A 25,363-nucleotide genomic window follows, 5' to 3' on the forward strand; every position below is an offset into this window, starting at 1 on the left:
CCTGAAAAAAACTATTTTGTGCTCAAAGAATCAGAGAAACCCTCTTTCCAACTTGGGTCTCACTTCAATTTTGATCTCCTTGGCTCCCTCATACGGTATAAGAACATCAAGCAGCTTACAGGATCAAAGCAAAAGCTTCTGTAGTCTCTCCTGCTTTTGCTCCCCAACAATTGCCATGCAGGGTCACTATGTTCCTGCTCCTCCCGCACAATCCCGCATATAAAGGCACTGATAGTACCGGTGAACAATACATTCCCTTTCGTTTGCCAAAGCTCACCGCTCGAAGGCAATATTCTTGGTATCAAGGTGGGTGGAGACAATAGGAGACGTGAGGCGGCTGGCAACATGTTCCTCCGAAGGCTGCATGGCAGCCAGCATCAGCTCGGGCTCATGCAAGGCTAGTGACAATGTCTCGGTGTACACAACCTGCTTGTCATGGTCAACTTCCATTACCACAGCATTCTCATCTAAATAACAGGAGGAGAAAGAGGATGAAAATGCAACACTGGAAGAAAAATCCCGAAGGTGCTTTTTCACAAGATAACTGGACTTCCTTGTTTTTCTTTGAAGACGTTTCGCTTCTCATCCAAGAAGCTTTTTCAGCTCTGTTGTAAGAAAAACACTTGCTACCAAAAGCACACATGAGTACACACCCATCTCCCGAGAAAGGGATATTCTGACCTTCGCCTTTAAAGATGTAGCTACGCCGGCCCCGCTGCCAGGTCATGTGCTCAAAGCCCAGTAAGGTAGTGTCCACCCGCAGGTTTTCACCCCGCTTCCATACGCGATACACATCGCTTGGACATATCTTGGAGACAAGAGGCACTACAGAGAGAGAGAGAAAAAGAGAATAAACAGAGGCATAAGGATCATTACCTGGAACTATTAAATAATGAGTCACATTTGTACAAGTCTGTTCTTCCATGAAGGAATTATAGCCACTGTAAAATAGGATAAGATGAGACAGCAACATGCCTAAGAGTAAACAACAAATTTAATAGGTCCCTGAGGCATCTGTGTGGGACCTTCCCAACCTTCCAAATTATCACCTAAAAACTCTGGAGCACTAGTTGTGTTATTACATGTTAAAACCGCCTGGATAGACTGCCCACGGAAGAAGCCACTAAATTGACTGTAGAACAAGAGGCAGAATTCCTTTTTCACAAAACAAAGAGTTAGTCCCCGTGCTCTGCCAATGATGCACTTTTTGAAAGTTAGTGGCCAAATCTATTCTGAAAAGTAATGATAATGACCAAACATGGAAACCTCATTCCTTAGTTCAAATATTTCTCTGCAACGCCATCTTCTCCTGCCATCTTTTCTATCTTGTGTTCATCTTTTCTCTTTACTCACTGAATTGGACATCTGAAGTACTGACTTACCCCAGCTGGTAAACTCCCACTTCATTTCCACATAGAAGTCAGGGGCCTGAGGAAATGGAAAACTAGTTCACTACAAACCAGAAGTAAGATCAGTACAAACAAGACAAGGGACAGGAAGATACAACCTCGATATGTTTTTCCTCTGAAATATTCAGGGCTTTAACACTATATGACAAATCTTTTGTCAGTAGGAGTATAATATGCAATTAGGTTTAGTAATTAGCAAGGTCAAGAGTGTTTCAAAAGATATTGAAGAAGAAAAGATTAAAAAGATCAGTGTTGATGTTTTCAGGATTCCCAGCAATTCTGAAATCCTGAAAGTGTGCTGTTCAAATATATTTCCTACAATATTACTGTACTTACTTTGGACAGAAAAAAGGACGTTAATGATGCTAACTGCAAGTAGTCCTTGACTAACATGGGGTTACTTAACAACTGTTCAGTTATGATGGACTTGAAAAAGGTTACTTACAACTTGTCCTCAACATTACAACTGTCACATCACCCCTGCAGTCACACAACTGCATTTTGTGCACTTGGCAACTGACTCATGTTTATGGCCAGATGCAGCATCCCAGGATCATGTGGTTGTGTATTGTAATGTTTTTTGCTATTTTCCAGCAAAAAGCAACAAACAGTGTCTATAAGCTGGATTCAGACTTACAACTATGCGATTTGCTTAATAACTGCAATGACTTACATAACGGTCATCATAAAAACAAGTCCGGTCATATGGTGACTCAACTTACAACTGCAACAACTTACAACCAAAATCCCAGGCTCAATTGTAGTCATAGATCGAGGACTACTTGTATCTAGACTATTATTTTTTTTAACCAAATTCAACCAGATCTTTGGAATAACAGAAGAACAATCCACAAAAACTTCTCTTCATTTAGACTTCTCTAGATGTATGCTCTTCCAAAGTGCAAGATTACATCTCTCATAATACAAGTTTCCCTGAGAGGCACCAAACTGAGGAAAGCTGCATAAGAAATTGTTGGACAAGGTTTAATTTCTTCCTCTTCACAACTTTTGTCAAGATATTTGACAAAGCCAGAGGATGGATATCTCAAAATAAATATTTGCAGACCCCAAAAGAGAATGGAAAATACTCCAAGTCATCTGGAAGATTATATTAATACATACTCTACGTAGTTTGTTGAGTAATTCTGGAATGCCAGCCAGTCGCCGTGTGGCACGCTGGTAATCACGATATTGGAGTACCAACTGTACTATCTCTGGATCTCCGGTGCTTACAGCCTCTTGAAGGACTAGATGCCAGGGAAAGAGTGTAAGGAAACAGTAAGTATCTAGCTTCTTGGATCCTACTTCTGTTTCATCATGCCATACCTTATCTCTAACCCCATATGAATTTTATCTCTATTCTCACATCCAGTTAGCAGAATCAGATTCAACCTCTTGAACTATCGGTATCTGTATTCTGTATCTATCAAAAGGAAATGTCTAACTGCCAGAAAAAACTAGAATTATGCTCATTTATGTCAACAATGCAAGGTTCTGGGAATGTTAGCAGAAAGAGTGGGAAAGGTAATACCAAGAAAATTGCATAAAGTTGCAAGCCTACTCTTTTATCTGCAACTTAAATATTCCATTAGTAGAAGGCAACAACTAAGCTGACATAAAACACAGGTGAAATCATGAGGAAACACCTTTTTGGTAAATCTCACAAAGAAATCTGCTGAAGTATGAAGATGTCCTTGCTAAATAACCCTTGTTAAAGATGTAAATCAGCATTAGATGGCTTGGCAAGAATGTTTCACAAAGTATATTTGGTTAGTAATTTTTCTTCTTAAAAGAGAAGTCTAAATTTTCTCAGGTTTCAATATGAACGTAATTCCATCTAATGCTGATTTATATCATGGTGTTTCAGGAAACACTTTAACTGTGTATTATTACTACTATTACTATTATTATTATTATTATTATTATTTGTATAGTTTTTGTTTTAATGTTTTTGCTTCACAGATTTGCTTTTTTATATCTTAGAGATAATTTTAAAAATTCAAATTAAAACATACAGTGATTAACCACTAGACATACATATAGTCCTTGACTTACAATAGTTTGTTTAGTGACCGTTTGAAGTTACAATAGCACTGAAAAAAGTGACTTATGACCCTTTTTCACACTTATGACTATTGCAGCATCCCCATAGTCAAGTGATCAGAATTCAGACGCTTGGCAACTGACTCATATTTATGATGGTTGCAGTGTCCCAGGATCATATGATCACCTTTTGCAACCTTTGCTTTGCAAGCAAAGTCAATGGGGAAACCAGATTCACTTTATTAACGTGTTACTAACTTAACAACTGCAGTGATTCACTTAACAACTATGGCAGGAAAGGTCACAAAATGCGGCAAAATTTACTTAACAATTGTCTCACTTAACAACAGAAATTTTGGCCTCAATTGTTGTAGTAAGTCATGGACCACCTATGGTCTATTGGCAGTCTTAAAACAGATACACAATAAGAAGCATTTACGGCCACCTCATAGAGACATTTGGACAAGCTTGTCCTTTGCCAGAAACAAGTCTGAAAGATAAGGAGTTGACCAGAGGCTAGAAGGAAGTGAAGTTTTACTGTCTCACGAGAAAACAATAGTTTCCATCCTTCATTGTCTATTCCTCACAGCAGACCCGATGTCACAAGTCCTTAATTTTTCAATAGTTTTGCCTTCCTCTGTCCAACTGTCAATTCTTTCCAATATTGTACCTTTCCTTGCCTGCCGTATAAGAAATTATTTTATTTTAAAAACAAATCCTTGAGCCCATTTTATCCATTTGATTCACTCCCACACTCCCCATCTGATAACCTGTCCAAAAATATTTTAAATGCTGTAGACTAGGAAGCTTGCATACCTAACAAGCAAAAAAACTAATAGTTTTTCACACTGTTAAGCAGGCTTTTTAAAAATTCATGCAAACTAACAATCTTTTGCCACCAAAGCCAGGAAGTAAATGAGGGAGGCCTCTAGTTCCTCTAGCTATACAGGCTTTCATCTATGTCCTACCTGTCCAGCCATTGGCATTCTCCTGACCCACACTGGCATTGTGTCGCAGCAGCACACGGGCAGATTCCAAGTTTCCGAGGGACACTGCCAGTTCCAAAGGTGTCCGGCCACGTGGGTCAAGCATTTCAATATCATGCTGTAAGAGAATCAGAGAATTAATGATCTGGATAAGAAATATTTTCCAGGTAAAACAAGCATGGTGTTTAACATCAACTGCAAGCTCAATTAATTTTCAGTGCTGGGATTCAATCTTGAGAATGGCCTTGTCCAAATATCTTCTGTTAAAGAATGTAATTCAGCCAGCACTTGTTCTTAGATACTGTTCTTCTTTATCTCTAAGGCCATCCAGGATTAGATATAATTCATATAGTTAACTGAACTGACACAAAGGTCAATAATAGGAATTCTAATACAGTTTTATTCACTAGCTGAAGGACTGAAGAACCAATAGTGCTGTTTAATGTAAATTAGAGCATACAGTGGTATTTCAGTCCATGAATTGGTTTGTAATCCAGTACTGGTAGTAAATTCTGACTTCCTGATGAAAGAGTCTTGCAGTGTTATCTTCCAGAGTTTCATTATTGTAAGGGTAGCCATTCACATCAACAATCTTTCTTTCCTTCTGATAAAAGGGCTAAGATTAGCCCAATTGGATTTGCTTTTTAATGGCAAAAGGTATACACTACAATGCCCATTTACATAGTAAATAAAAAAATAAGAAAAATGAAAGAAAACCATGTTTTGAGCAATGTAGTTAAGATTATTTAGAGGAGGCTAATTTAATAAGCATCCACCCTACATAATCTAACAGCTACTAGCACTGAGCAAGGAATTATAGGTTTTTTTAAATCAATTGATTTGTAATTCACTAGTGGGAAAATATGACAGGGAGAAAGTGTAGAATTATAGAGGTGGAAGATACTTTAGAAATAATCTATTCCAGACTTCTTTCAATGAAGTTGCAACTATTGCAACTCTGAGAATCTGTTAAGAGCAGCTTAAAAATGAACTTTGAGGGGGTAGAAACTGTTGTATACATTTTTCAGAGATATTTGACTCACTAGTAGATGAACCACAGATTACCAATTAAATTCAAAGGGAATATGCATGTTGAACAACCACTAAATACCTCACATCCATTTTATGTAGGATGGATGGAAGAAAGCAAGAAAGGAACAAAGAAACAAAGGAAAAGAAAGGAGACTTGCTCAAAAGGCCTCATCAATTTTACCCCAAATCATTTGCCATTTATAAACTTGTTACTCTCTCTTGACATAGTATTCCCAATATGGTATGCTATGCTCTTTTACAAGCTCTTCTTCAGAATTTCCACATTTATAGAGATAGGGAGAGAAAAAAAAACAGGGATAAACAGGATGCAGTAATTGCATTTAGCACCATATTTGTAAACTTCCAGAAGTATCTGGATGGCTAGATGATTCAAAGTCTTTATTATTTTCCCAAAATTCACTTTCCAGATGCTCCAAATAATTTCCTCTTTTTGTTTCAGAAAAACGAGTAAGATTTTTTTGCTTTCTGAAGTTATCATCATTTCACAGCTCAGACCTTTTAAAACTCAAATGAACTGATCCCCATTTTGCCTCAGTTCCAAAACAATTATCAGGCAAGATAGCCCAGGTGTTCTGGTGGCACTGTTCTCCTTGTTTTAACCTCCAGGTACAAAAGCAAATATATAAAATCGGCTGAAACCCAATAAACTACCAATCTGAGACTGTCTATCTCTATCCTTTTTTTGTAACACAAGTGCCCATTCAATGCATGATGATAATCTGCAGGACAAGCAGGAAGTGAAATCTGCAAAGCATTTTTGACAATGTTAAACAGTGCACTGGAGAAAGTACAAATAGGCACAGGCTCAAATAGCCTATACTAAAAAAAGTAGTAAAAGGAAGATTTTCAACAGTATGAAATATTTTAGTATGAAATTTAAAACAATATGAAACCTTATAGAATCTTTTAGAGTCATCCATCCATCCCTGGGTAGTGTACATATAATAGTAATAATGACCACAATGGCAACTATGACTGAATATCACTGTAAGTCCTAGAGTGAAGTCTTCATTTTATTTGTTTAAGTGTAGAAATGGCCAAAGAAAGAACCAGGGTCAGCTGAGTTCACATATGCTTAAGTTTAATAATATTTTATCTTTTCCCAAAATGGTGGCCATTTGTACATTATGTGTCCTGAATAAGAAGCTGAAATGGGAAGGAGAATAGGAAAAGCCTGCCCTCCATACCAGAGAATGTTATAATCATGGCAGAGGCATGTATGTCAACTTCATGTGATCCTTAGCAAGATTTGCCCTCATATCCCGTCTGGGGGAAGCTGCAGAGTAAATATGACTGAAGGCATGCTAGATTGTGGGATTTCCAAAAAGGAGGAATACTCTATTCTTCGAAGTGTCTATTGTTAAGGTAGGTCTAGAATGTGGGGATTTCCAAATGAAATGTGGCTTGATCTATGTATCCTCAAACTACTACTTGGGTTGCAATGGAGAGGAAGGAAATAAGAGTTCTGAGACAGGAGAGAAATAATGGAGATGCAGCACCAGGGTTACCCCGAGACTGAGTTGATTCCCAACTACTGTGGTATCTGGAAATATTCGTCGGACATTTTTCAATCCAGGAAGGGGGAAGAGGGAAATTCATTAGAAGCAGGTTCCAAGGGATGCAAGTGAAATCTAGATTAGGAGTAGCCATCTCAGGATTAGGGCCAGAGCACAGGCCTCGTTCATTGCCCCTTCCCCTGACAGCGAGAGGATGAAATGGGAAAGCAGAAGCTCGGGACTCTTTCCATCACGTCCCCGCTCCCTGCGCCCCTCAGCTCGGGCTGAGAGGGAAGGCAGGCTGGACTGGGCGACAAGGCAGAAAAACAGACGTCCCGGGCTGGGGAGGGGGCTCCGCGTACCTGTCCCTTGCGCAGCTCGCTGTCCAGCGCCTGGTGCCGGTTGTGCCAGACGAGCAGGTGCAGAGGGAAGGCGTCTGCGATGCGGGCCATCCCGTCACCATGTCCCCGCGCCTGGCCGGGTCTCCGCTCCGGTCCCTCTCTGCCCGAGGCCTTCCCGGGGGACGGCTACCCAGCCAGCACCAGCTCCCGTCCTGCTCGCCTCTGCGTTGGGCCCGCTGCGGTGGCGGAAGCGCTGCCGAGAGGCGAGACGAGGCGAGGCGAGGCGAGGGAGGGGCGCCGCGCGGCCTGGCCGGGGTGCGCTGCGGCTCCCGAGGTCGACCCAGAGCCAGAGAGCGGTGGGTTGGGAAGAAGGGGCGGGCCTCCGAGGCGCAGGGAGGAGACAGCGGTCGGGGTGCGGAAACCTGGCCCAGCCTGGGCACTTTTCCGGCCTGGCTCTCAGCGCCAGCCCACGCGAGAGGAAGGCGCTCGGAGGGCTTGGGCGGCAGCGGCACCCCCGTGCGTCACCGCCGCCTGCAACCGGAGGGACCGGGCAGCGCAGCAGGCGCAGACCTTAGAGGCTGCTAATGCCCGGGGGGTGTCCCTGCCTCCCGGTTCGCCTCCCTACGCGGGAGAATGAACAAGAAACGGCGCTGCGCTGGTGGGTTCGCTTGCTGCGGGGCGGGTGGGCGGCGAGTCTTTTTCCTTCCTTGACTGCAAATGCATGGATTTTGCAGGAGAAAGAAGCATTTCTCAGGGTCGTTTTATTTACCGCAGCGTTTCATTCTATGCCACGTTTAGCTCCAGAGGGGAACGGCTTCGTCAAGGATCACGGGGATCCAAAAAAAAAAGAGGCATTTGAGCATGGGCAGAATGCCTTTCCTTTGGCAGAGATTACAGTACGGTTTGCAGAGTGTGAGCTCTAACCAGCTGCGTAACTAATAGTCATATTTATATATTCCAACAATGCTAAGTAGATACTTCATTTTTTTAAAAAAAATAAATTAACATTTGTATTGTTCAAATACCTGGGATGGGGATTCCTCTTACCATGTAATCCTGTCCTTGTTTATTAGATTTGAACAACCTTGCCCTAGTTTAGGGTCATACCTAGGCAAAATGAGCTTGACTGACCTTAGTTAAACTTACCCCTCCTTAGCAGACACTGCTAGGATTTCAGGGCAGTCTTCCAAAAATGAATTGCAAAAGTTCTTTCATTTTACTTCCAAATGGCTTTTCAAGGATCAGGTTTTCTTATCCAACGCCTGTTCACTCTCTCTCTCTCTCCCAGATACTACAGGTCTGTCTGACGGGCTGCCCTAATCCAACTTCATCAAACAGTTGTGTTTATTGATTAAAGGGACAGGAAAATTGGCACCAAGTAAACTTGAAAAGAATTGGCTTCCTTTGGGAAAGGCCTTCCATGACTAGGCCTCAAAAAATGTAGCAAAGGAAGTGAAGAGGCGGTACTGTAAAACAGCAAGGCTAAGAAAGCCTTTTTTTTTTTAGTGAGATCACCAGGAATCCTCATTTAAGCAGGGTGCTCTTCAAGTAATAAAAAATATAACTCAGGCTTTTTTGAGAACCACATTTATTTTTTTCATTTTTTGCAAGGAGTCGCTCTTGTGTTCATTTTAATGGGCCCTTGTGTTGACTTTCAACTGTGCTTTTACACCGCAGTACATTTCTGCCTAATTCATACCCGTATTTATCTCCAGGAAGACCACTTCTGAAGAGAAAACCCTTTTAAGTCTGGCCCAGACTGAATTCTGTTGTGGTTTTTTTTGCCAATTTATGGGATATGGCTGTTTTTAGGAAAAGCAACAACAAAAATCTTGGGTACCTTTACACTTTACTGATTACGGCCTACATTTTCATGAAATGAATTCAACTACATCAGATGCCTGGTGTTGTCTTTTATTAAGACAGCCCTGAGATACTGATCATAGTAGCACAAGAATAGGGATAAAATGCCAGATCCATAGAAGCAGGGGTCTACCACACTAGACAGGACCAGAGGTACAGACTATGCAGACAGGTCTCAGAGACAGTCCAACACATAACACCAGAGTGTAAGATGCAGGCAGAAATAGCATACATGGAATAGCACAATAGGTAGCTGAGCTTGTGTACAGGAACATCTGCATAGTGCATGGGCTAGACCCTCCCAAGTCTAAATGGGAGATTCCACTGAAAGTTTTGGAGAATAAGAGGGCTAATATGCTGTGGGACTTTCACATCCAGATAGATGGGCACTAACCAATCAATCAGACACTGATAGTAGACAAGGACCAGAAGATTGCGGTGGTGATAGATGTAACAGTGCCAAATGACAACATCAGGAAGGTGTATGAGAAGCTGGAGAAGTACTGGGTCCTGAAGGAGGAATTTGAGAGGATGGAGAAAATAAAGGCCAAAGTAGTCCCAGTGTTGGTAGGAGTGCTTAGCCATTCCTAAGCTGGCAGAATGGCTCCAATAGATCCCAGTAACAACATTAGAGCTCTCTGTCCTAAAGAGTGCAGTACTAGGAACAGCTAAGATATTATGTAGAACAAACTCCCCAAGTCTCTAGCAGAGGATCTGAGATTGAAGCAGACCACCCATAAGGGTGAGGATTTTTTTAATGTATGCATGTACACACACACAATTTTGGTCCAGAAAGTGCAACTTTGTAAATATATGTTGGTTGCAAACACCCAAATTTTGATCATGCAACTGTGGGAATTACTGCGACAGTACATACATGTGAGGACTGGTCCTAGGTTACTTTTTTCAGTGCTGCTGTAACTTCAAATGGTCACTAAATGAATGGTTGTAAGTTAAGGACTTTGTGTACCATTATATCTAGATTCTATGCAAAACCCAAGTATTACCAAGTTGACAAGAATTCATTCCAGTAGCAGTTACAATTTTTGAAATTTACTCATAATAGGATTTTAAATTTGTACTTTGGGGTTTTGGTATGTTTCCTTTTATAGTTCCTGAGTAGAAGTGGAGGAAAATGTAACCAAATTGCTTGCTTACACGAAGTGTAAGGTCTTATAGGTCCAATAAACAGAACTAAATTTGCTGATAAATTCTAGTTAATCTATTCCTGGTGAAATATCCTCTGTAAAGTAATTTTGCTGAAGCATAGCAACTTGTGTGTTAGCAGAAGCATTTTGTCACCGGTTTCAGAATATTGCTTTTCTTAATGTAAGAAATAGTGTTTATTCTTTTGCATAAGCCTAACTTCTAATTTGTCCTCTGGGAACAAGCAGAACCTTATTGGCCAATGATGGCATACAGACATTACAATACAGTACTGTATAGGCTCAGCCCTACCATTGTGCAGAAGGAAGCAACTATTTTGGGTGGTAGGGGCTAGGAAATAACTATGAGGAGATAAGAGGATGGGACTGGCTAGTTTGTAACTTACCTTGAGTCCCCGCTCAGCTATTCTGTGAATTATATTCTACTACCATTACTAAGATTTGAGGGGTTGTGATATGGAAGAAAGATACACCATTTTCTTTGTTGTCATAGGCAAGCTTAAATATTTCTCATGATACAACCACTGATCAATGATAAGTTCATTTGCCACTGACATGTCAAAGACAATTTAAACTAACAACTTTATTAAACTTGCATGCCTCTCAAACTCAACAGATTGAAAAAACAGAATCGTTAGATGGCAGCGAAGAGAATCATAAAATTCTTTCTTGTCATCTAACGACCTAGCAAGACAGACAAAACATTCTCAGAAGATGAGAACCAAGTTTGATTTCATTAGTTTTTAAAAGGGAATAATTTTATTGCCTGAATGAAAAAAAATAACTTCAATGATTTCAATATCTGGCTGGCGATTTATATAAGCAGGCAAATGAACTCCCAGTATGTAGTTGGCATTATTAGATGCTGATAGTGTTAGCTGGGTGGAACTGAGGACAGAATTGATGTATTTAAGGATGAATGAAGGATTTATGTATTCTTATAGGGAGAGCATATGCACCTAGGATTTATAAAAACAAAAGTGGCGTACTTTTTCCTCCCAAATGTTATTAACTGAAGTTACAAATTTTGCTAAACCAAAACTTGTTTTCTCCAATTACAGTGGTCTAGTTTAGAGTTCCCCAACCTTTCTGGCTTGGCAGATCAGCTGGAGGAAGAGGGGATGGTTCTGAGTGAATGGTGGGCTAGCGCACATGCAGCTCCATTTGTACATTCACATAAATGTAGTGTGTGCGCATGCGCTTTCCCACTGCTCACGCAAGCAAGGATGGGCATGTGCTCGCCCACCACTTCTGCTGCCTGCTCTGAACGTTCAAGGCCCAGTAGTGGGCTGCAGCCCAGGAATTGGGGACCCCCTGGTCTAGTTCACACACACTATGTCAAAATCCAACAAACCACATTGTGGCCAAGTATACTGGGTAAACCAGCTTATTGACTGCTATAACTGTAATGCCAAATTAATATATAAAGATGTCATTGTGTCTAGTTTTCTCAGCAATGTTATAGAAGTCCTTTGCCTTGGAGGGGCTGGTCTTCCCAGCATAATCCTGAAATTCTTAGGATCTTCCATCCAAGAGCTGATCAAAGCTACATAGCTAAAATACAATGGGCTGGTATTTTATTGGAAACCCCTTAGAACCACATATTTGAGATAGGTGGCTACATATATCAAATAATATAAATAAGTAAACAAATAAACAACTACGCTGCTACTTGCTGGGGCATTCCTGGTATATTTATATGAACATATCCATGCAGATTTTCTTGCATGATATAAAAATGGCTCGCCACTGCCTTTTTCTAAGGTATTTTTTTCCCAACTGTTATCTAGTTGGGTGTTAAGGCCACTGCTTCTTAAAATACTGAAGCAAATAGGCCACCAGTCTTTTGATTACAGGGATGAGAAATTATTACCTTAATTAATATTCCAAAAAGGGGTATCATCTCCCATTTTCTACACTAGCTTGAAGGCCTCCCTTCCTGTCTAGTAGGAAAGAAGCCTGTAGGGTTAGAGGCAGTAAAAAATAAAGCTTCTCTCAGCAGCATCTGTAATAAGAAGATAAAACATATTCTTTAGACAAGCTCAAGATAAAAACATGGGACGGTTATTGCTGTCCCTACCAGCAAATTGTCCTCTGAAGAGAGGTTTGCTTACTTACGGTACTGCAAACCCCAAACATGTGTATCCATATGGTCAGTGCTGGTGACCCGTTTTTATCATTCCGGCAGTAGAAGCCACAGAAGAATTCATAAGTATGCACTTGTGGGTTTTGGATTTTTTATTATAAAAACAGTATTTATCCCACTCATTAAAATCACATTCAAAAATCGGCAAAAAATCCATAATAATAACCCAGAGAAACAAACCAGAGATCAATATTTACAGACACTGCAGGGACAGGGGTTTTATTCCACCTCTTCTTGGAAGGAAGGGGGGAAAATCAGATGGCAGAACAGGCAAAATTCATCACATGGGGGGGGGGGAAGGGGACATGCAGCAGAGGCAATTGCATGCGCTTGGGGCATGAGACCTGACCCCCAACTGAAAGCCGTCCACCCCAACCCCCATTAATTGCAAATGAAAGGAGGAGGAGGAAGGACACGGGGGAGATTCAACCTGAGATTTCTCACCATCCTGTGGGAGAAATCATAACGCTTGGGTGGGTGGGTGGGTGGGGGCTTGAAAGGGAACACTGTTTTATACAAGGCATACTGGGAGGGAGGAGACGAGCAGGCTTAGCTTTTCAAACCCAACCTGGCCCCTTGGCACAAATTTATTTACAGAATCCTTCAGACACTTGGGAGTTGGCACGAAGCCTTGATCAGGCTGTTTTCAGCTACTGCAGTCCAGCTCCAGCCTCAAGAGGCCCCGAAATGAGGCTCAGGCAGCTCCAAATCACTTTTGGCATGAAACCCGCTGCCCCTGCCTCTGCCCACAGCAAAGCAGCCTAGCCTTTGACAGTGGAGACAGCAGAAATAGGGGCAATTCTCACCTGACTTCAGAGAAAAGAGTTGGAGGCTCTTAATATATTCTGGGCAAGAGATCTGTCGTTGGGGTCACAGGGAGCACAACTTCATCTTCGCTAGGCTAACAGAAACAGGCACAAGACCACTTGAAATTTGGCACTGTTGATTGAGAATGCCTGTTCAGGCCTGGAATAGCGAAGGATTTCAGTTCCTAAGGCTGCTGCTGAAGAAGCAGCTGCTGTCCTGGGTTGGAAATATCAGATTTTGGAATGGCGAACAATAGGACGAGAAGATAATAATAAGGGTTAAGGACCTGGACAGAACACTGGGAAAGAACAGGACTAGATTTTATTAGGAATTTCTATTACTGTGTAATTGTTTAAAGGCCAGACCTCATTCCCAGCCTGGAGTGGAACCCCAGCCAATCCTGAAAGAGATGCTTATGCTTAGCAATGGCCACCTACCCAACACTTTTCGGAAATGCATTGAAAATGCATCCTTCAAATCTCTCTGGCAAGAACTAGAATAGATTTCTTCAGGATCTGCCATAGAACCCTTGTCGGAGCTTGGTATGGGAAGGTAATGGGTCTGAATTTCAGATTGTCTTGCGGAATTTCTCCTCATCTCTGCTAGCGTTAAGAGGACTTATTTTAAGACAATGTACATTCCCAAAATGCCATGTCAACAAGGCCCAAGCTAGGCAGGATCTGTGGTATTCCTCATGTATACTTTGACACACATCTGGCACCACAGTTGAGAAAGTAGGAAGGAACTGCTCAAGATGCCTGGCACACTTCACATTTCCTTCTGTTGGTCCTATTTAGGGGCAAGGCCTTAATTTCAGCCTTGTTCATTAAGGAATGAGTTGACTCTTATCCACCTTATCAGACTCCTACCCCTGGAATGGGTATTGATCCCCATGTGCAGAGGGGATAGGGGAGGAGGGAACCTGTCCCATGATTTCTGAATACCCCACCCCCTCATTATATCCCTGGGGGTTGGGTGGACGTCACAATGATCAGCAAGAAGAGACAGGAGAATGGGTAGGAATGGTGGGCAAATCCAGCTGAATAAATTAAGGATGGGAAACGGTGTCAAGGAAGGTCAGAGGCCATTGGTACTACTGCTGCTGCGCTGAATCAGTGGGACCTTGCTTAGCTCTACCACTGGAGAGCGTGGCTTATGTTTCATTTTGGGTACCCTCTGCAGCAGCTGTTGAGCTTCTTGATAGGCATCACGCAGCTCCTTCTTCCATTGCACCAACTCAGGATCACTCTGAGAGAAAAAGAAGACGTATTAACAGAGAAGCACGAGAAAGATATTCCAAAACAATAGCAATTATTTCACTAAGGGAGGGAGAGAGAAATTACATTTCATCGTCAGTCTTATTCTTCACCCTGTAAGCAAGACTTTGTCCCTATGGCAGTGATGGCGAACCTTTTAGAGACCGAGTGCCCAAACTGCAACCCAAAACCCACTTATTTATCGCAAAATGCCAGGGCTGCATCAGCATTGTGGTGCCCTCAGGGGAGGCGTGGGGGCGTGGCCCACTGGGTAGCATGGCTGCAGTGGTCACGGCAGACTGGGTGAGCGTGGCGGGGGCCAGTCCCTCGCCATCTCTGGGGCATCCCCGGGGGGCCAACGCCGCTTGCTCATTCACTTCCTGCCCTGTCGCTTCCAAACGCCACGTGCTTGCTACTCTGGCGAACTCTGCTGGGACAACGGCGCGCATGCCCATAGAGAGGGCTCTGAGTGCCGCCTCTGGCACGCGTGCCATAGGTTCGCCACCACTGCCCTTTGGTGACACTCTGATCCAGAGCCCTTATTACAAATAGGTTGGTCTCCTTAAAGAATCTTTGCTTGTAAAGAAGTCGGCAATATGTTCACTAGATATTTTAGACTGCAACTTCCATCAAATATGAACAGTGCTTAGATTCCAATACCACTTATAATCCATTTAAGCTGAACTCACAAAAAAAATTACCCTTTAACATGCATTAAGATTCTTGAGCTGCTGACCCAAATCAGAAAATTTGTCTATCCTTTTAAAATTTAGATATAAACGATTAAAGTTTCCAGGGATTCCCTTAGTGCTTAGCACCATGTTTCTATGCCAGCTATTAGCACCAGTGTTTTCTCCCAGCAGACGAGAGCAACCGGAGAGAGAGAATCTTAATCTGACCCTATCAGCATAGCTCTGGCCCCTGAGGATCCACTTATTATTTGCCCTGAATGCTTTTTAATGCCCACACACTCTGTAGTGTATGGAATCTGCAAATTACAAAATCATTTTGGTTACAAACATCTGGGACGTTATTTAGCAAGATAAACTCCCTCTAGATATCCACAGAAAGCAACGAGATAGAATTGTTTAGCTTTGTTTCCCTAGCTTGTGTTTCTCTAGAGAGAATGTAAATGTGGCTTTCAGTGACTGGGGAATAGCTACGGTACAACTTATTGCCTCCCAAAATTGAAATAGAAGCTGCTTCTGATCCTCTGGATTTATGAACTGGACAACAATTGTGCAAATGCATTTAAAGCATCTACTTGAAAACTTTTAATAGGCACAGATTATTCTGAAAAGCATTTGCCAGGCATACGTGACCACTAAAAGGATTCACTGCTCAAATAACTTTTTCCATAAACTAAGAAGAGTTCCTGCCTTAAGTCTCTAAGGCAGCAAATAATGGGGATTTTAAAGAACCACAATTTTTAAGAAGGAACAAAGATTAGCCTAGAGTGGAATAGGAAGAGCAGGATGCAAGAGAATTTCAAATTGCTTAGTTTTGCTCTTTTTCTATTTTGCAAGGAATAGAAAATTAACATCTGGCTTAGACAGATACCAAAGTTTAACTTCAGAAAAGATTAAATAGATCACCAAGAAAGGTTCTTAGGAGAGATTGTATGAGAGGGGAAAATCAAAACAAAACAACTTACATCACACTGCAAAACAAATTGCTTGCCTCCCCGGATCTTAAGCAGAATGCATTTTCGATCTTTTATCTGTGTCTCCTCCACTGACTGGATCTCTTCCATAGTGAGCAGGGACTGCTATAATGTCCCCCCCCAACAAATATTTGATTAATGAATACAATTTCCAACATATATCTTAAATATTCAGGCTGCATCTTTTACCAACATCTACAGAGTGCCCTTCTTCTCCTAGTACCGTGCTATGGCCTTAAACACACACAAACATTACCTCTGTGTGCTATATTTCCCTAAACACACACAAATGAATTCTTCCAATCATGTATGGCAAGTCTTCATACAACCTTAAATCTGATATTCTGTCTTTCCCACCCACTGAAGGAGAGCTTGTTCCTTACCGGAGATTCTCCCTCTCCACGCCATTCCAAACGATTTGGGAAGAGGTAGAAGTATCGCCTCTGCCACTGAGTAAGGAAAGGGTTCCCCAGTTTTGACATATAGCCATGCATGATGCAGTCTTTGCCCAAGGCATAATCTGTACAGAATAAGTGAAGATAATATGAAGGCTAACGAAAAGGTGGGGTGTTATAGGGAGAAGAATAGGACTAGTGCCAATAAATCCAGACAGCCTTCCCACACTAAAAACAGGAAAGAAACACCCAAGTTTCCATAAGCAAATTCTTGCAGATTAAATCTGAGTTTTGGCAAAAGGGTTTCTTGTATAGAACAGCAATGAGGCTCACCTTCCTCATGGCCCAACTGCTTGTTCTTTGCTCTTTTGCGGGCCTCCAGCTTGTCAGTCTCAGCATTGACTGTATCAAATACAGTCTCCGTCACCTCCTGCTGCCAGCGCTCTGAGATGGTGAGCGGAAAGTTGCGATACAGCTCCTGGTCACTATCCAATAGCTGGGAGTAGAAGCAAGTTATGTCACTATGTCTCCAGGATCAGAGGAAAGCATTCCTCTGGGTATCAGCTGCTGAAACGGCAGCACAAGAGGCTACCTACTTCTGGATTTCCCACAACAGTTTTCAGTCAGTTTCAACAGCATTCTGCTTAAATGTTCTGTTTGGACTTCTGGAATAAGGCTTATGGTTTTCTCCTTGACAGTATTATTTGCTCCAGCTCTGTCCCTTCTATTAGCATTCACAGCTTGCACAGTTCCTTGTAGATATTTCAGATATCATCCTTTCTACTACATTTTAATTTCCTCAGATCTTTTCCCAATTAGGAACATATTCCTTCACAAATGTCTGCACAAATTTCAATTAATTACCATGTCACCTGTTCAGAGGTTGACTAGCACTATTTCCTAAGGCATCTGTCTGGCTGTGAAGTGCTAAACTCATGGGCTATTTGCTAGCATGACAATTCTTAACATTACCCTATGTGCGCATCATTCCAAGCCAGAAGATTCAGAAAGTATGTATTAGTTCCTGAACTTCACTGCTTTTATTATCTGATAATCGTTGTCCAATAACAGACAAAAATTAGTCACACATCGCTCTTAATTGGAAGACCCTGAATTGAAGAAAAAAAAATCTATGTAGTTTTCTTCTAAGATATGTCTTCCATAAGTAAGAAACCACACTGAGTAATAGAGTAAAACCTTGATTTATTGGGTCTTGATAATATGGACTTTGTATGCAATGGACAAAATTATCACTCGTGTGATGATTTTGTTATGCAAGTAATATAATTTGTGTCCATTGACAATCTGGAAGAGCAGGTACCTTGTTTTCCTCCCCTCTCTCAATTCTACTGTATCCTTTCTCAGAGCCTTTTTAATTTTCAAAAATGAGATACCGGCTGAATCAACAAGGCATTGATGCAACAAGGTATTAAACAAATATAACAAACAGTTCTTCAACTTATCATGGATGCACGACAGTTGCAATTGCAAGTGGTGGAAGCAAACAAAAGGAGAACTATAAATATTGTGTTCTGCTTCTAAGCTTCCAGGGAACTCTGGTTAATACTAGACACAGAGGTTGAAGCAAAATGACCTGATTCCACAAGTTACTCTGTGCCAGCCCTTTCTCAGCACCAGCCTTCAACCTAATCAGAATTCCTATGTAATCACTAGAAGGAGAAGGCTGGTCGGCACTGTTATTTCCTGGTGGCAAAACACAGAATTCCCGTCTCTTGTGCAATTTCATCTTCTACTGCCTGGCTCTTTCTACTATATGTAAGTACAACCTGTTTGAAGTTTTGGTTTTTTTTGGAAGAAAAATGGGATATCAATTTTAAAATAGAAATTCCCATAACATAAAAGAAAACTGCAGCTACTCAGCAGAGGACACCATAATTCTGGGAGATTCTCCTTGTGTACCTTAATTCCTTTGGTGTCTTCTTCATCAAATGAGCCAATGTCAAAAGCATCTGCTGCATTTACCTCCCCACGTGGTGGAATCAAGGGTGGAGGATACTACAAAGATATGATGAAATAAAGTTAGCAAAGAGCAAAATGCCGTACCTATTTATTTCCCCCCCCCCCCCCATCATAATGCCCAAATATGTGTTATTTTCTTTCCCATTGGCCTTTCAACTAGGGCTCTCCTCACCTTCTGGAGAAAAACCATCTGCCAGTCCACACCCTGGAAAAATGGATTCTCCTTTATTTCAAGCGATCTAAATGAAAATATAGAAGAGATAATAGTGACTTCATCTTTGACTTTGCAATAGCTGGAACTAGAAGGCAGGGGATAAAAAATTGGAGCTACGATGATCTTTATGAACAGCAAATATAACTTATCATGCTTATGTATTTTTATAATCAATGTGGAATGCCATTATTGTGGAATTTCAATTTTTAATTTAAACCTTCGGGGAATTCAGATAAACCTAACTACATCAACATCTGCGGACTATTATCTTCTACTGGAATGCCTGATTTGCTCAGAAAAGTACGTGTGTCTATTGCTGCAGTTACAAAACTAAAAATTCTTCACATGTGCAGAAACAGCACAAATCACTGTGCAAAACCTATTCCATGAACTTTAAATCTAGTGCTGTTATTTTTCTATTAAAAATATGCTTCTCCTCCAGTTTGAAACTTAAAAATAATACTGCTTAAAATCTCAGAAACTAGAGAAGTATTTGAATAAGATTTTGAATGGTTTTGGAGGTTAGAGGGAGTGAAGTGAAACTAATTTTCTGTGGGCTCTTTTTCTTTCCAATGAATAGCAAATGCAAAGGAGCCCCCCCCCCCAAATAAAAATACAAGATAAATTATGAAAATTATACAATTCTAAATTTGCATAGTATATGGCAACATTTATTGTTCCAAAATCTGAACGATCAGATCACAGAAATTATTAGCAGGGTATACATTTAAGCAACAATATATGGGATGGGATAGGATAGGATAGGATAGGATATAGAAAAAACGAACACCAGGATAAAAATAAAACAAACCTGTTTAATACAAACAAGTTTGTAAGTAAAAGAGTTACCAAGCTTTCATCGGCCCGACTGCCGACGTCATCAGGGTTGGAATGCTAGGTGATTAGGAAGCTTGCCTATGTAGCTACCTGTCTCTGCGCCCGGCTTCTCGAGCGCGTAATCGGCCCATTAGTTGTATTAATCTGCAACGTGCTAAGTTGATTCACATCCGGCAGCCTGTTGGTGGACCCGGTGGTTCTGCCCAGATCCTCCATTACTTTTCTAATGCGCGTGCGAGCGCCTGGGGGACGGCTGTCAAGCTGTCTCTGCCCCCTATCTCTCTCCCCCCCTCATTTTGGAGCGATTACGTTGCAGATTAATACAACTAATGGGCCGATTACGCGCTTGAGAAGCCGGGCGCAGAGACAGGTAGCTATATAGGCAAGCTTCCTAATCATATATATATATATATATAGGGCTAGATGCATTTATCCAGAGATTACATTGTATCTTATAGTGGTTAGAGAAGAAAAGAAATAAATTGAATAATGCATTATTTTATGAAATGGTAAATGAACCCATAATACGGTAAAATGCAAAAAACAAATTTGCTGGTTGATTTTTCTTCCTCGGGAAAAATGTTTTTAAGAGCAATAGCACTTAATGTTTTCAAATTAGCTATTGTTCTGAAATTTTTTTTGATTTCAACCTGATGTATATTCAGTGCTAATCAGAAAATCATGAAAATAAAAGCCTTACTTATACGAAAACAATATTTCTGGTGTTTACATAACACTGATGCATTTTCCTGGTACACCCATGCCACAAGGTCATCTACACTGATTTATCAGATCGTGGCTTGAATTTGTAACTGAGGAATGGTGAAAATTGGCAGCCTTGAAAACCAAGGCAGCAGTCACATACTGAGGAATGTTTTTTTTAATGAAGCTGGTTCTATTAACATTAACTTCCAAGTTTTGAAGTTTTGCTCATATTGTCTCTTCAGTAATAGATTCAGGAAATATGTTTTGATAAGCCAAGGGTATGAAAAGAATACATTCTTTGCAGGTTTTTTTTTTCTTAAATAAAAAGTGAATGAATTGTTCTCACTTGAGTTCCAAAACCCAACTCTATTCTAAGTAGAACTTTTTCAATAACTGAACATGGATGAGTAACCTTAAAACTCCGGCCCATTCTGACATTCCTCTACATCTCCCATAAGTCCTTCGGCATCTTGGCAGGACACTCACCCACGACCCATGCAGCCCAGCCGACGGTTGACATCTCTCTGTAACAGTCCCTCCAGCAAAGAACGTAGCTCAGGTGAAAAGGAGTCTGGCAGCTCCACAGCCTATCAAAAAAGGAGGACAGATTTAACTAAAATGTGAGAGATTGGAAAGGTCAGAGGAAACCAAGCAAAACCCACCAGGGTTCTATATTTTAATTCCTTCAACTTTGAAACTATTATTTGTTATTCACTCAGGCTATTGGAAAAGACAATATTCCCCCTTCCAGAAGCTGTAGGAGATCCCACAGAAATAGTGAATAACTTGAGTCTGACAGCAAGGCCATCATAATCCTAGTAGAAAGGAAGGAAGAATGCTAATATGCAACCCAAAAATCACATGCAATCATTCTTATTTCATTTCCCATAGCCCTTAGCATTATTCTGCTGCTTGAAAAGTACAGACCCATTGGGAATTACTTTCACTTCTATCCTGTGCTTGCATATGTTTCTGCAAGAGATAAATGGGTTCAAATGCAATGGAATAGCAAAGAGGAAGGAGAGCGGAATAATTTTGCAGACTCTGCCTATTTATAACTGTGGTTTTGCCCTCTATCAACAATGGCCACAGAGGGTTGTTTCTGTGTCAAGAAATTTTCAGAGGAACAAGGTTCCCCATCTCTGTGTATAAATCCTCGGATGATTATGATGAAGATAATAATAAAATACATTGCAAAACCTGGAGACAACAAAATAGAGAAGGAACTGGAGAAAAATCACAAAACACAAAGACTTGCAAATAGCAGTAGAATAACTGGCCAAAGAAAGCAAAGATAGTACCAATCGTGATAGGTGCCTTGGGTGTAATTTCAGATCTGGAGCACCAGAACACCATCGGCACTGACAAAATCAGCATTAGTCAATTTCAAAAGTTTTCCTTGGAACAGCTTACACCATGGGACAATACTTTTAATATTATTAAACAATAACATCGGCCTATCTCAAGTCCTTGGGAAGGACTCAATAACTAGATAAAAATGCCAAATCCAATTTAAACATTTGGCTAAATGTCCATACAACCATAATAATAATATCCCAAAGGTGCTTTTTCACGAGGTAACTGGACTTTCTTGTTTTTCTTTGAAGACGTTTCGTTTCTCATCCAAGAAGCTTCTTCAGCTCTGTTGGAAGAAAAACACTTTCTACCAAAACCACCACCAAAAAAAAGCACCTTTGGGATAACTATGACCTGGATGACTGAGAATCTCCATAGACATTTAGGTATAATAATAATAATAATATATTAAACTTGCATGCTGCCTGACTCTCAATGGCTTTGAGTGACTATTAGTTGTTATTGGATATTATCAGAAGAGGTAAAAAGTTTTTTAAACTACTGCCATTTTATCTAAACATTCAATAGACACCAGTGTTTATTGACTATTAGAGTTACCTTTCTTTTCAAATCACTTCATACAATTCAACAGATTCCTGCAAACATCTTACAGATCGTTATCCAGGTTTTTCCCAATCTGACGACCTCCAGATAAATTGGGATTATAACAAACAAAATTCTCAAATGGCTTACTTGTAAACCACTTAAAAATTTTGTGCTCGACATGGAAAAAAAATGAAACTTTGACTTTGGGGGTTTTCTAATTAGATAAGTTTGCTATTATAGAAATGGCTAGTACATATCAGTATTTAAAGGAAGAAATTGAGGCTGTAATGTCACTATCTTATTCTACTGTGCTAAAGAGTTGGAAATTAATGTTTTTCTTTTCTTTTTCCCCCTTCACCCTACACTTCTTTCTCTTCCCTTTTCCCTCCCTCATTTTCCCACTCTTTTCCCTTTCTTTTGTATTTTATATCTTGATAAACCTAATACAATTATTATTAAAATTGTCAAATGGCTATGTGATAAAGATGTTATAAGTTACCAATGGCTCCGTTAAGTTATTTATGGCTTGCATAACTATAACAAGCCTGGAGGACAACAGCTATGATCCTGGTGCCATCTGGATAGCATCAAGTTGAGGAAAATTACTCAACAGGTCAAACTCCAAGGTTGTTTACAGATCCCAGGCCCCCTTTTTAGTCCTGGAGCTTCCTCAGACCACCATGACAGAATTGCCCATATCAGTTAGTCACCTTGTTTTATTTCATAGATCCCTTTAATTACACAGCTCAATTTAACTGGAGGTCCATCAACTTTAAAATCAAAATATAACTTGTCTTCCTGGTTTCATACTTGATGATAAATCATTTCCAAATATCCTGGGTGTATTTATACACCACATGTACCTCCTGGTTAGTGGGATACAGGCAACTGTGTTGGCATTAAAGGAAGTCTTTATATTGGAGGGACCAAACTTTCCCAGCATAGTATGATTACACTTAAATTAAAACTAAATTTTGGTTCTACTTGTGGCAAAAGATGACCAAACTAACCAGTACCAGCCTTATTAGCAGGGAATGCTATAAATGACACATGCATAAGACTGGTAACCTACTTTACACATTCCCTATCCCACTCAAACATTTTATATGAAAGTCTTAATTGGGTAAAGCCATGATAGGCAATGGAGGTCTGTATCAGCAGATGAGAGAAAAATACATTTAAAACAGCTATAAAAATTAGGAAGATTATATAATATGTATGATGTGTTTAAAGGGAGTATAGTTAAAATTAAGAGACAGAGAAAACGCAGTGCTTTTGATACAGTAATTTATTATTTCAAGTGATTTGAAATAACATAAATAACTTATGGAAGCCATTGATAACTTATAACATTTATAACATACACACTGTACTGAGTGATTATAGTAGTGACTGAAATTAAAAATTAAAAATAAAACAATTTGGGTTAAGACTGAAGGAAGGCAATGCTGGAAATAGTATTCAAAATTTTCTATGGAAGATTATATGTTGAATAACGGAATTGTTACAAATTCTATAAATATTAGCATCCAAGCAAAACCGATGCATAAGAAATCCTTTGTACTGTACTGTGAGAAGACTGAAAAAGGCTGCAGATGTAATTGGAAAAGTACTAAAATATGGATGTGGAGTACAGCTTATTTAATGTGTGATGACTCTATCTGTGCCCGACAGCTGAAAAATGCTTTTATTGTCCTCTACAGAAGGATAGGAAGCAACAGTGAATATAAAAAGTACAGAAGGATTAATCTACTGGAAAGATGTTTGGCAGAATTTGAAGAGGTGTAGTTGGTGATAATGTACTTTTTAATGTTCTTTTTTCTTTCTTTTTCTCTCTTGTACTGTTTCTTACTCATTTTCTGTGTTTTGCATAACATGACTTGATGACAAAAGATAGAATGATATATGCAAACGTACAGTCTTTCCAATATCAGCACTTAAAGATTACCTAATTAAAGTGACTAGCAGTTAATTTCAGAAATGCTGAAAGTCAATTCTATTTCATCTATCTAGAAACAGATCCTTGACAAGGGTTAGATCACTTTCAGAGGGACACATTTAAGAACAAGTCTATTCAATCAAGAGAAATAAAAAGAATCTTTAAATATGAAAAGGGTATATAAGTTTGAATGCGAATTCCTGAGGAACAGGGCAACAATATGGAGATTTTCTTCTCTAGTATTTCAGCTTTCTTCTCAGAAACTGGATGCTAGACTAGATGTGCCTTTGGATTGTTTTCAGAAAGGCCTGCTTTACACACTGAAGACTCTTTGATAATTTTATATTGGTGTTTTTATCAGCATGTAACTATCAGTTAGTATTCCATTACTGCATGAAGTAGATGGTCATGTAAAAAAAATCACTATAAAAAAAGCCCCATAGCCCTTTAATTTTTTTCTAAAATACAGTGGAAGATAAAAGGGAAGTAGCATTCAACTATCAATCTGGCTGAGTCATCTTGTCCTTTGCCTCAAATAGTAAAGTGTTTTGAGGTAACACTGAGCACCACAACTCTCTCCTTCTAAGTACTTCCTCCCCCCCCCCCCCTATTTCATGTTTCAGGTCTGACTGCTGTTTCTGTCTGGCCAAATGGTATTTTCTATGTACAAAATGGAGGCATTGCTAGGCTTGGGGGAATACCAAAGTCTACAGAAGCCAAACTGAAAAAAAAAAAGTCCAGTGGGGAGAAAACAAGTTCTATAGTCATGAAACACTGAATAAAGCCAGAAAACCAGATTGTCAGGAAACCAAAGAGGAAACTATAGAGCTCAGCTTAGCTGGCTGATTAACAATGAACAACTGCACTCCACAACACTGATTTTTGTTTGGGGCCCTACTTGCTTAAAACATATTGTTTGATGTTTGCTATTTTGATTATTGTTGAAAATCAAGAATTTATTTATTTATTTATTTATTAATTAAATTTATATCCCGCCCTTCTCCTTGCGGACTCAGGGCGGCTAACAATCAGATAAAAATACAAAAATAACATTACAGGTTAAAATTAATTAAAAGGGAAATATTTGAATTTGATCCAATTAAGATAAATTTAAAACCCCCTCTAAAAATTCCCCTAGGCCAGTCCCGCAAGCTGGAACAAC

At 40.1% G+C, this 25,363-nt stretch overlaps 2 protein-coding genes across 2 annotated transcripts in view; both read right to left on the bottom strand.

Moving 5' to 3' along the window:
• ANKRD13D (ankyrin repeat domain 13D) overlaps positions 1–4,556 on the bottom strand; it is a 21,059-nt gene extending 16,503 nt beyond the window's left edge. The window contains exons 1-5 of the mRNA XM_015826006.1: positions 4,421–4,556; positions 2,532–2,656; positions 1,383–1,428; positions 682–825; positions 278–467 (exon numbers count right to left, since the gene is read on the bottom strand). Of these exons, the coding sequence (XP_015681492.1) occupies positions 278–467; positions 682–825; positions 1,383–1,428; positions 2,532–2,656; positions 4,421–4,544 (629 nt within the window). The 5' untranslated portion in view covers positions 4,545–4,556. The remainder of the gene's footprint in view (positions 1–277; positions 468–681; positions 826–1,382; positions 1,429–2,531; positions 2,657–4,420) is intronic.
• An 8,430-nt stretch (positions 4,557–12,986) lies between these two features.
• Positions 12,987–25,363, bottom strand: part of GRK2 (G protein-coupled receptor kinase 2) — a 41,783-nt gene continuing 29,406 nt past the window's right edge. Inside the window, exons 14-21 of the mRNA XM_015826009.1 lie at positions 21,302–21,332; positions 20,847–20,947; positions 18,777–18,843; positions 18,545–18,640; positions 16,958–17,120; positions 16,613–16,749; positions 16,221–16,334; positions 12,987–14,558 (exon numbers count right to left, since the gene is read on the bottom strand). Of these exons, the coding sequence (XP_015681495.1) occupies positions 14,388–14,558; positions 16,221–16,334; positions 16,613–16,749; positions 16,958–17,120; positions 18,545–18,640; positions 18,777–18,843; positions 20,847–20,947; positions 21,302–21,332 (880 nt within the window). The 3' untranslated portion in view covers positions 12,987–14,387. The remainder of the gene's footprint in view (positions 14,559–16,220; positions 16,335–16,612; positions 16,750–16,957; positions 17,121–18,544; positions 18,641–18,776; positions 18,844–20,846; positions 20,948–21,301; positions 21,333–25,363) is intronic.

The sequence above is a fragment of the Protobothrops mucrosquamatus genome, unplaced genomic scaffold (assembly GCF_001527695.2).
Source record: "Protobothrops mucrosquamatus isolate PMUCROS unplaced genomic scaffold, P.Mucros_1.0 scaffold2928, whole genome shotgun sequence".
Taxonomy (NCBI): Eukaryota; Metazoa; Chordata; class Lepidosauria; order Squamata; family Viperidae; genus Protobothrops; species Protobothrops mucrosquamatus.